The 11706-nt window shown below is 39.6% G+C and overlaps 1 protein-coding gene across 7 annotated transcripts in view; it reads left to right on the forward strand.

Moving 5' to 3' along the window:
- LOC113542099 (arginyl-tRNA--protein transferase 1) overlaps positions 1-4407 on the forward strand; it is a 90478-nt gene extending 86071 nt beyond the window's left edge. For all 7 annotated transcript variants that reach the window (XM_026939410.3, XM_026939409.3, XM_026939408.3 and 4 more), the window contains one exon: positions 3419-4407. In XM_026939410.3, coding sequence (XP_026795211.2) covers positions 3419-3597 — 179 coding nt within the window. In that variant the 3' untranslated portion in view covers positions 3598-4407. The remainder of the gene's footprint in view (positions 1-3418) is intronic.
- Positions 4408-11706: the final 7299 nt, after the last annotated feature.

The following is an 11706-nucleotide window of genomic DNA, read 5'->3' on the forward strand; positions in this document are numbered from 1 at the left end:
TTTGCATGAGAATAAGAAACCGCACAGTGTTTAGGTTTGGTGGGGAGAGTTTTGGGGTATAAGCAGAGAGAGAATATCCAAGAATATCCACCAGTCAGTGTTTCAGTTACTGCATGTAAATCTTCACTTACTCTTTTTTTCTGTCTCACAGTTTCGCCTGGTACTCATTTATCATAATTCTGTTCAAACACTGACACACACTGCCAACTCTTACTGACTGTCTGTCTCCGGAAAGTAGTCTCTCTCTCTCTCTCTCTCTCTCTCTCTCTCTCTCTCTCCTTTCTTTCCTTCCTTCCTTGTGTTCTTTCTTTCTCTATCTCTTTTCTTTTACTTTATTGGTACAATAATTGTCATTTTAAAAGTTTTCTCACGTTCTTTTTTCTCTCTCATATTCTCTCGTTTTCTCTTATTTTTCTCTCTTTCCTTCTTTCTCGCTCTCATTTCTTCATCTTTCTCTATCTTTGTCATTTTCTCCCTTTGTCTCTCTCATTCCTTCTCTCCTTCTTAGGTTCTCACTCTCTTTCTCTCATTCTTTTTTTCCCCTCTTATTTTCTTTCCAATTTTCTTTCTTTCTTTCACTCTCTTATTCTTTCTTTCTATCACTCTTATTCTTTCTCTCATTCCCTCATTGTCTCACTCACTCACATTATTTCTTTCTTTCTTTCTTTCTTTCTTTCTTTCACTCTCTTATTCTTTCTCTCATTCTCTCTCATTCTCTCTCTTTTTCCCTCTCTCTGTCTCTCATTTTCATTCTTTCATTGTCTCACTCTTTCTTTCTTTGTTTCTTTCTTTCTTTCTCACTGTTGTCTGTCAGTTTCTCTTTTTTCTTTGTTTCTGACATACTCTTTCTCCATTTCATTCTTTTTCTTTCTCTCTTTCTCTCCTTCCTTCAGTCTGTCTTTGTGTCTTGTTTTCTCACTCTTTTCTTTCTTTCTTTCTTTCTACTTCACTTTGTACTCTATCTTGTTTAATATATACTCTGTATTCCCTTCGTGCCTCACTCATTAGGATATAGATTGATATAGATATTTTGATCCATACAGGCAACCACAAAATATTATTTCCCCTCCCCTCTCACCCTCTCCCTACGTTTTTCTTTTCCCTCTCGCTCGTTCTTTCTTCCTGAGCCGGTAATTCCCGTGAGTGGTTATGGGCTTTTGACAGGGCTTTGATGGGAATATTTGAGGAATGTGCTGCAAATTGAACTGTACTCTCCATATGTGCAAAATGATGGAGTCTAATTTGCACCCACACCCCCCACCCCAAATACACCCCCTGGTCTTTTTCAGCTGGCCTCCAGATGACTGCAGCACAGACCCAGAGAGGAATCATGGGAGGTGGTGGTGGTGGTGGTGATTCAGTTTATCTATTAATAATAATCATAACGCTCCACTTGGCTCATCTGTCGCTGGTGCCACCGCCGGCTTCAGCTAGTTTCTGTGTTTGTTTTCTTTTTTTTCTTTTCTTTTTTTTGGCTCAGTGCTGTGCTTGAGACTAGCACGGAAATCTGTTGGCTTGAAAGGTTGACTGTGATTTGTGTTTTTGCCACAGTTGAGTTAATTCCAGGCTAAAATGGTGTCACTTGTCAGTCGACTGCTTGCTGTTAATGGAGGGAAATATTAATACACATCATCTAGTCTTTCAGTTCACTCGCATTAGTGCTGCTACATTTTAGGAAGGCTGAAGGAAGTGCTTGAGTTGTATTAGCTTACTTGACTTTTATTTTTGAGTTCTGATGCTGTGTTCTTTGCTTGTTTCGCTAGTTGTTTGTCCCTTGTGGGTGTGGAGCGTATGCTGTATACCTATATATCTATATATCTTCTTTTACCTAGTTAAACACATTAAATAATGTACTGATCAGTGTGAAAATGAGTTGTTTTTATATACGTTATGTTACATGCCAGCCTTTGTATCGCTTATTTGTAGATTAGTAGCGCAAGCTAACTGTACTAGCTACAAACACTCTCCAGAGACAATGATGATCTCTGATACTTCCTTCCAAGCTTTGTCTTTGTAACATCTCTATACACATTTAATGAGAGGTCATATGTCTGGTTGTTGGTGCACCAGTGGTTTGTTTCTTTTTCAGGACATTCCAAATTGTAGTATTGGCTATACCCAGTGCTTGTACAATGGCTCTGATCGATTTTTCCCTCTTTTCTCAGCATCAAAATGGCTTGCTTTTCTCCCATAGACAGCTCTCTGGTCTTCATGTTGGTTTATCCTTTTTAACAACAAATGCAGGTGAAACCCAGGGCTCAAACCAACAGTAGACATTCTGAGCTATTCATTGTTTAAACAATCAGTCTAACAGGTCAAACCTGGGCAGCAAGAAACACCTCTCAGTCACATTTTCCAATATTTTTGATCACTTGAAAAAATGGGTTGGTTCAAGCAAAAGGTGCAATATTTTACATTGTCAAATCTCGATGTAAATATCAGGAAATGAAAGCTGAAATTCTGATCTGTCGTCTCATTCATCTTTTGATCACGAATCCAAATGTCGTCAGTGTATAGCAATATCAAAAGAATTGGCCTTGCTGTTCCAATACTTTCAGAGGGAACTGTGAATAAATGCCCTTCCACAAACCACTGCAAAACAGTCGGAAGCACACAATTGTACAGAATGTTTTTGTATGCTGTAGCGGTAAGATTTCCCTTCACTGGCACTGAAGGACACAAACCTATTCCGGCATGACAGTGCCCTTGTGCACAAAGCAAGTTCCATGTAGACATGGTTTGCCAAGGTTGGAGTGGAAGAACTCGAGTGTCCTGCACAGAGCCCTGACCTCAACCCCACTGAACACCTTTGGGATGAACTGCAACCCTGAGTGACCCCCAGGCATCCTCACCCAACATCAGGGGTTGAATGAGCACAAATCCCCACAGCCATGCTCCAAAATCTAATGGAAAGCCTTCCCAGAAGAGTGGAGCTTATTATAACAGCAAAAAGGAACTAAATCTGGAATGGGATATTCAACAAGCACATATGGGTGTGATGGTCAGGGGTCCACAAACCTTTGGCCATGTCGTGTATGTGTATGGGGGGAAAATGTGTCATTATGTGACATTCATCATCCCACGTGTAAAAAAAAAAAATAAAAAATAAAAAAATCGTTAGAACAGTGTGTGATATATCTACATACCTATGTAATATCTAAGAGTTTCTCCATCCTTGTGTCTTGATATGCAATATTAGCCTGTTATCAGATGTAAGAAATGGCATGAAAATGTTAAAAGTATCTCCAGGGTTTGCTTAGAAAATCCCACAGAGATGAAGTTCATAATTTCAGAGAGCAGTACATAATCACTTTTACAAGATAACCCTTCAGCGTGTCACATCAGTACACATGGTATTATTCTGCCTTATTGCATTTTTATCTTTTTTTTGCCTGTGTGTGTGTGTGTGTGTGTGTAGGTGATGCTAGTGCACTTAAAGACTTGGGCCGGGTTCTGGTGCTGCACAAGAGGACGGTCATGCCTTACGCCGCCTACTCGCGGAAAAAGAAAGGCTTCAGCGATGAGAAAGAGGTGGAGCAGTATGCAAGCCTGGTGGGCCAGACGTGTGCGGAGAAGATTCTCCTCTACCGATCTTAGCTCATTGTCTTATTCAGCTCACTCACAAGTGTCTGCATTCTGTCTAATGTACACCTGTTAGTCTAATGTTTATTTTGCCTTTTATTCCCCATCCTGCATCCACTTTTTCTGTGTCCAAATTCTTTGCTTCTTTCAGTGTGTTGTCTTAAAGCTTCATGTCTTGTTCAGTACATGGAGGAGGAATTGTAGAGCTATAAATCCTCTGTCTATCCCACTTGCTCACAAGTGTTTTATATTTAAGCCTTCACGATATTGTTGCCCACATTCACGAACTTATACCCGTGTAATCGACCTCACGCTAATACAGAACACAAAGTGTAGAATTATTTTATTGTAGGATTCATTTTTATCGATCTAAATGTCAAACGAGGCTGTGACGTGCTTAGCTGTGTGTGCTTAACTAGGATCTGCGTTCATTCAAATAGATTTGTACCAATGCAAGGTCTGTGACTGGTACAATGCTAACAGTGTGTACACCATGAGGCAGCCTTGAGCTACCAAAGATGCAGAAAACTGAAGTGTGAAGGAAGAAGTGTGTGTGTTTTTTTTTTTTTCTTCCAGAACTGCTAGAATGATTACATAGGCTGTAGTATGTAAGACTAAAAAAAAATCAACGTCCCGTGTGCCATACTGGAGGACTGATATCAGAAACGAATTTAAAATTTCCAGACGTGAAATGTACAAGAACAACAGCATCCTATGGAGCAGCTAATCTCTGTCCGTACTGTCATGTAAATTATAGCTTCAGTGCTTTTCTTTTGTATTCTGCTCTTCAAACACATGAATAAAAATCATCATTTATGCTTGGAATTGTTTGGTTCTTTTTCTGTCGGCTGCAACAGAATATGTAAGACGCAAGCAAGAAATGTAGCCTACTGAGCAGTGATAAAGATTTTCCTACACAGCTAAACATTACAGTGTGGTGGGTCTGTTTGTATTTGGGTCAGGTTGGTGTCAGTCGGTCATGTAAGGCGGGAATGCCAGTAGGCCTGGGCTGAGTTCCAGTGCTCACCTACTGATGCTAGCTTTGCTGACGCTAACCCTCCCAGCGGTCTTAGCCAGCACCCTCATTAAACTGTGGTTGAGAATCAGGCTGAGGGTGGGTGGCCTTGGTGGAAACCCAAAAGAACGAATGTTCTCGTAACCTTTCCATCACAATAGCTCCGGGAGCATTTATTCTTCCTGACCTTAGTGAGTCTGGCCCTGTATATTCTATCTGCTGGGAAATGAGCTGTACAAGCACCGAGTGGAGGTGGTAGCGAGCTTTTCTTGTAAATTAGTAATTAAATTGTATTCTCATCCAGTGCTACATGCTTTGAAGCTTAATCATGATTTCAAATGTTTAAAAAATTTGATTCAAATATATATATTTATATATATATATATATATATATATATATATAAACTTAATTATTAATAAATATATGAATAAATATATATAAAACTTAATTATGACTAAAAACTAGAAAAAATCCTGTGTGGCAGTGTCAGATCACTTACTACTTCCCCTTTTAATAACTTTTTACATTACTCAGAATAACAAACAGGGCATGGCAATGCAATGTTCAGAAGCAGTGATTCATCAGACCAGGCCATCTTCTTCCATTGCTCCATGGTCCAGTTCTGATGCTCTCGTGCCCATTGTAGGCGCTTTTGGCGGTGGACAGGGATCAGCATGGGCACTCTGACAGATCTGCAGCTACGCGGCCTCATACTCAGTAATCTACAATGCACTGTGTGTTCTGACACCTTTCTATCATAGCCAGCATTAACATTTTGTGCTACAGTAGCTCTTCTGTGGGCTAGCCTTCACTCCCCACATGCATCAGTGAGCCTTGGGCGCCCATGACCCTGTCGCTGGTTCACCGGTTGTCCTTCCTTGGACCACTTTTGGTAGGTACTAACCACTGCATACCTGGAACACCCCATAAGACCTGCCGTTTTGGAGCTCTGACCCAGTCGTCTAGCCATCACAATTTGGCCCGTGTTAAAGTCACTCAGATCCTTACGATTGCCCATTTTTCCTGCTTCCAAGACATTAAATTCAAGAATTGACTGTTTACTTGCTGTCTAATATATCCCTTTGAGATAATCAATGTTATTCACTTCACCTGTCAGTGGTTTTAATGTAATGGCTGATCAGTGTGTGTGTGTGTGTGTGTGTGTGTGTGTGTGTGTGTGTGTGTGTATGTGTGTATATATATATATATATATATATATATATATATATATATAAACCCATCGATTTAAAGACATTGTCTCTCAGCCTTCAGAGTTCAATATGATGTTTAAGATGGTTACTGAAAATCCAATCAGATCAATCTCTCCGAAGTGCTCCCAAATAATCTTTTTCATCATATTGAACCTGGCACAGATTTTATAACGCTGTACTATAGCCTTTGTCCAAACCAACCAACTGCTTCATTGGTCCAACTGATCAATAAAAGCAATTTCTTACTCTTTTTCTTTCTACGTCTGTGCCAGCGTTGGGTTGACTGAGGCTGGCGCTGCTCTGCTCCCCTGTAGCTCCTGTCATCCTGGGTTAGTCTCGCTCTCTTCTGGCGGTGTTGCTTTGTGCCAGCAGCCTGGAGAGGTTTAGCCTGTAAAAACACCCCCCGCCCCCCAACATTTTAGTCAGCGTACAGCCCTACTTTGTCACTTACCCCAAAACAATTACTGTAATGTGCTCTACGTCGGAGCAGCCAAGCAATTTGGCTATGTAAAATACAAGCCAAAGAATGCTCTGTGTGTGTGTGTGTGTGTGTTTTTCTTTATGTATGCAACAGAAAATGGATAAGGTTAAATTAAAAAAAAATAGACCCGATGAATATAATATTGAATACAACTGAATAAAAGCACAATGGAAATTTGCAAGTGTAGCTATAGGCACGGGTTTATTAAGGATGAGTTTGTTGTGCAGCAAATAAAGCTGAATAAGATTGCACCCATTCTTCAGTGTATGATCTCACCTGCGTACTGTAGAACTGCTGCTGTAATCATGAATACTATGCTCATAATTAACATCCTTTCAACACTCTCAGTACTGCTTATAGTATAGCATTATGCTAGAGTAATGATTTATAATCCCACTATCCACTGTCACCTAGAAGAGGTGTTTTTGTTTCTTGCGTGTAGCCTCTGGCTTCTTATTGAGGCTCAATATCTAATATTTACAAGGATCTACAAGATCAAATGACAACGTGTATTGTTAAAAGAGCGATACAAATAAAAATTTAATTGGACTGAACACTTACTATCTAGGTAGCTGGTCCATTGGGCAATCAGGCAAACTTGTTTACGCAGTATAATAGTTAGCCTAATGTTAGCTAGTGAACACTGGCAAGTGGTTTTGATCACACAATAAACCAGCTCGCCATCTTGCAAGTGACATTGGTGATAGGTTTACACAATACAGTAGTTATCCTAATGTAAGCTAGAACCTGACCACTCATTTTAATTACACAATCGCTAGCGTAATATTAGCTTGCCAACAAACATAGGGTACAAAATATAGCTACAGCTAGCATGCCAGTGCTTGTTTTCAGTCACATGATTGGGGCCTTGGGTTTGATCCTGATCTCAGATTACTGTCTGTGTGGAGTTTCACATGTTCTCCCCATGGATTTCCTCTGGGTTCTCTTGTTTCTTCCTACAGTCTAAAAACCATGTGAGTAGACTGGCTTTGCTAGAATGCCTCTAGGTGTGAATATTTGTGTCAGTGGTGCCCTGTGATGGACTGGCATCCCAACCAGTGTCACCGGGATAGGCTCCAGATCCACTGATCAGGATAAAGCAGTTATTGAAGATGAATGAGTGAATGAGTGTGTTAGTCTCTGAGACCAACAAGCTTACTTAAAAGCAAACTTGGGTAGTTAGTGAAGTCCAAAATCCTAAATAAACTCCAGTACATCCAGAACTCTGCTGCACGTCTGCTCACTCATTCTCACTGGCTTCCTGTCCCACAACAGATTCAATTAGAAGTCCTTCTTTTCACGCACAAAGCTCTTCATCACCAGGCTCCCTCATATCTCACTGATCTGTTTCAATATCACATTCCCTTCCATAGTCTCCGTTCCTCTGATGCCAAACTCTTGTCTATTCCACTCAGAACTAAACACCGGACCTGGGATGACCTGACATTTAACATAGCTGCGCCTCCCTTAGGAACTCTCTTCCCAAACACATCCAAGATGGCCAAGTTCAAATCATCACTCAAACCTCACCTTTTCACGATTGCTCTTAATCTCTGATTAATCACTAATTAATGTTGTTGCTAACGGTTTTATTGTGCTGTTTTTTTAATGTGAATATTCTGTATGGTTTTATTGTGTTGTTCTATGACTATTTTTTTATGTAAAACGTCTTTGAGTACCTTGAAAAGTGCTCCATACATACAATTTCGTCTTCTTCTTCTTCTTCTTCTTCTTCTTATTATTATTATTAAATGCTGTGTTTGACCAAAACCCATAACGTAGCCATAAAACCCATAAAATGAAAAAAAATGCGCACCATAATTTAGTATTAAATTAGGAAAATTGGAAAGGTCTCAGCAACCCCTGACTTCAAATCAACATGGCTGCAGAAGTACCACTTCTCTATTTTTAAAATGAGATTATAGTACTACTTGTTTAAGATCAATCACGGTAGTTGGTTTAATCTGTAACATTGACCATGCATCCACTGTTTTGAGAAGGTAAAAACATGATGAGCCTTAAAGATCACTTAAAGATCACTCTTAGCCGTTAGTTGTTTTATGACATGCATTCATGGAGGCATCTATGGTTTTCCCACTTCGTAATTTGAATATGTTGACGCTGAAAATAATGTGATTTCGAGTTCTAATTCAGATTGCGAGTTAAGTCGAATGCAGCAATGTGGCTACTGCTGTGAGGTATATTAGCTAAGCTAACTTGGGAATATTAGCACAACGCTGTATTTAAGTATCTGATTAGCTATGCTAATGTTACTAAACAGGGATGTGCCGACTTTTTAGGCCACTTTTTTAAACTCTAGCAAAAGAAATGGCCAGTGGTATAGTGTTGCAGTTCAAATCAGGATCACAGGAACTTTTGATATCGGTCTGATTTTTTCCCACCGCTGTGGTTGGCCTTTTTCCTGTCCTTTCTCATCCAAATGACTTTTTTTTTTTTTCGTTTGTACATTAGTGTACCACTGTATCCTGCAGATCCTGTGCTCAGGCCATAGACCACTTAAATATAGTGTGTATGGCAACCAAACCTCAACCGCTGAGCTTGGATTCCTCACCTCCACTGGGTTCAAACTCTGGACCATAGGAGCCAGTGGTTGTTCTGTGGGGTTGTGGGTGGCTGTATCCTCTTCCAGTTCCCATCACACTCCGCTGAATAAGCCTCTGCGTTTGGCGAGTGCGTGGTGCCGCAGGAGAATGCTAACCCCCTCAGTAGAGGGAAGGGGAAACAGAGGGCATGAAATCAGATCAGAAAGACAGGTCTAAACTTTGAAAGAGATTATCATGACTGGAGTCAAGCTACGATCCCTTTCATAACCAGAACTGTATGTGTATGTGCTTTGAGTTCTCCAAATACAATTACATTTAACTGTCTCTATTCTAGATAGTTTATTGATCCAGTAAAGGAAATTAAATTGTCTTGGTACAGCAGTCCAACAAAAGGTACTATTTAGTAATCGATCAGTTGAATGTAAAAGTAAATTCTACTTTTGTGAATGCCAAAAATGCGAGGACGGCATCATTCAAAACATTCACTGCTATGTTATGTAGACTTCTCAGCATTGAAATGAAAGAAATGTGATTAAAACGTTTTCGTTAAGCTTGTTTCTGTACTAAATACTTACTTTAACTAAGTACTAATGAGACTCCACACCTTAAGTGTTCAGATTTTCTTGTCAGTTTTGGCATGAAAATCAAAAAAAAAAAAAAAGCCAAAACAATTGCTTAAAAATAGATACACAGAAGTTAACAATAGAGTAATGAAAAAATGAAGGCATTTCTCTGTAAAACAAAGTGAAAATGCAGTTTTATTATTATTATTATTATTATTATTATTATTATTATTATTATTATTGCATTCTATGATTTACATTTCTGGCAAATTTTAGTACAGGAACTCAGGCCTGCTTGCGTTCACGTAAACCATAAGATCCTCATCAGTTTAACCTGGTAGTTAGATAGAAATAGAATCGAATTTCTAATTCAAATTCTAATGCTTTATCAAATCCTGTATGTAAATATCTAAACTATAAACCAATGTAATTGCATTATAAAATAGGATGACTTTCCGGTCATGTGGTCAAAACTTCAAACCTGTGTACATGTAGAATATACAGTATATATTTTTTAATGTGTAGTTGTCGTTAAATCAAAGCTGACTCCAGGCTTGTTCGCTCTTTTCCTCAGTAGAGCTGAACAACTGCTCCTTTTGTTCAGCTCTGTTTATAAGCATCATCTCTGCTGTGGCCTATGTGATCTTTCTTTCAGTGTTTATCTGATCAATCATGGAGCATTTAGTCTCCTCTCATTGCAGAGGCTGAAGGTAAACTCTCACAATGCCCACACTTGTCTATGGTGTGTGTGTGTGTGTGTGTGTGCAGTTACACACATGTTTGTACTGGCACCCACGCAAAACCCAAGGATAATGTTAAGTTTGTGTGTGTTTGTGTGAGAGAGAGAGAGACAGAGATTATGCCTTGATTCAGCTGTATGAGTTTTGTACGGCCCTCAGATTTTATGATTTTATCAACATTTTAGCCTGTCTGTGTGTGTCTGTGTGTGTCTGTGTGCGTGTGTGTGAATTTTGCAATGGCACTGAGGCAGCGGAAGCTCCCAGGCTGGAGGAAGTGCAGCGCTGTATTGTGTACTGGGGCCCCTGCATTAAGCATATCATCGCTTAAATGCGGCTCTTTTCTCCTGGGGATTAGCCTGTGGGACAGAGGGACGCCCTCCCTCACTGAGCTCTGTCACAAAGATTCATCTTCCCGCCACGCTGTGGTGTGTGTGTGTGTGTGTGTGTGTGTGTGTGTGTGTGTGTGTCAGCATGTTTTTATCTTTGCGGGGGACAAGGATGGGAATATCTGAAAGTTTTGACCTTACAGGGACATTTGGTTGGTCCTCACAAGGAAAACTGCTTTTTTCTTTTCTTTCTTTCTTTCTTTCTTTCTTTTTTTTGAAAAACTGCAGCTTTCATTTAAAAATTAAAAGTGTCAAAAGGTTTCTTTTTGGTTACTGAGATTAAGATCAGGGTTACACTGCCATTATTCACTATACCTACGAATAAGGACAAGCCCTTTTTCATAAAGACGTCCAGTTATATAATCTTATTTTTCTTATCACTCAATTATATTACTGCTGGTTCATCAATTATGTATTTTTTAAAATTTAAAAACCTGTCCATCTGCTCTTATTCTCTCTTATTCATTTGTTGACTGCCAAAAAAAAAAACCTAAAACACAGTTTTGTCAATTCCATTCAATTCTGCATCGTCTCACATGCCATTTTCTTCTTCCTCCCCACCTCCATCCTCTCCTTTCCTCGTTCTTTTCTCCTCTCTCTCAAGAAAAGATAGATGAGATGGATATTCTTTCTGTCAGCTTGCTCCATACGAAGGTAAAGATGCATGGAGCTGTCTTGACTCTAGGGCGAGCGTACACACATGAAACGGATTTGTGTAGAAGTCTTGCTGTAGTCTGGCTTCAAGCGCTGTGATTGACGCAAAGATTGTTGTTCAGCTTCTTTTTTTTGCTGATAAGCCAATGTATGATCACTGTGAAAGCTTTCTGGCCTGCTTGCACAGCATACCAAAGTGTACTGATGACTGACTCACAATCCTTTGCAGTTGTAGCCTTTTCCTTTCTCCAATGGTTCTATTTGTTTTCTTTTAAACTGGGACTTAAATTTATTTATATGTAGTTCTTAGTATACAAATGTGCCAAATTGAATCAAGGCTTTTCGGCCAATCTGAACAACTCTGTGTGTGTGTGTGTGTGTGTGTGTGTGTGTGTGTGTGTGTGTGGTGGTGTGTCGATTCTTGGTGAACATGATATCTCAATCAACCTTCTCTTGCTCTTTTATGCTCTTTTTTTTATGCGGCTTTTTTTGTGTGTTTGTGTCCGTCT

Source organism: Pangasianodon hypophthalmus, chromosome 3, assembly GCF_027358585.1.
Source record: "Pangasianodon hypophthalmus isolate fPanHyp1 chromosome 3, fPanHyp1.pri, whole genome shotgun sequence".
In the NCBI taxonomy this organism is placed as follows: Eukaryota; Metazoa; Chordata; class Actinopteri; order Siluriformes; family Pangasiidae; genus Pangasianodon; species Pangasianodon hypophthalmus.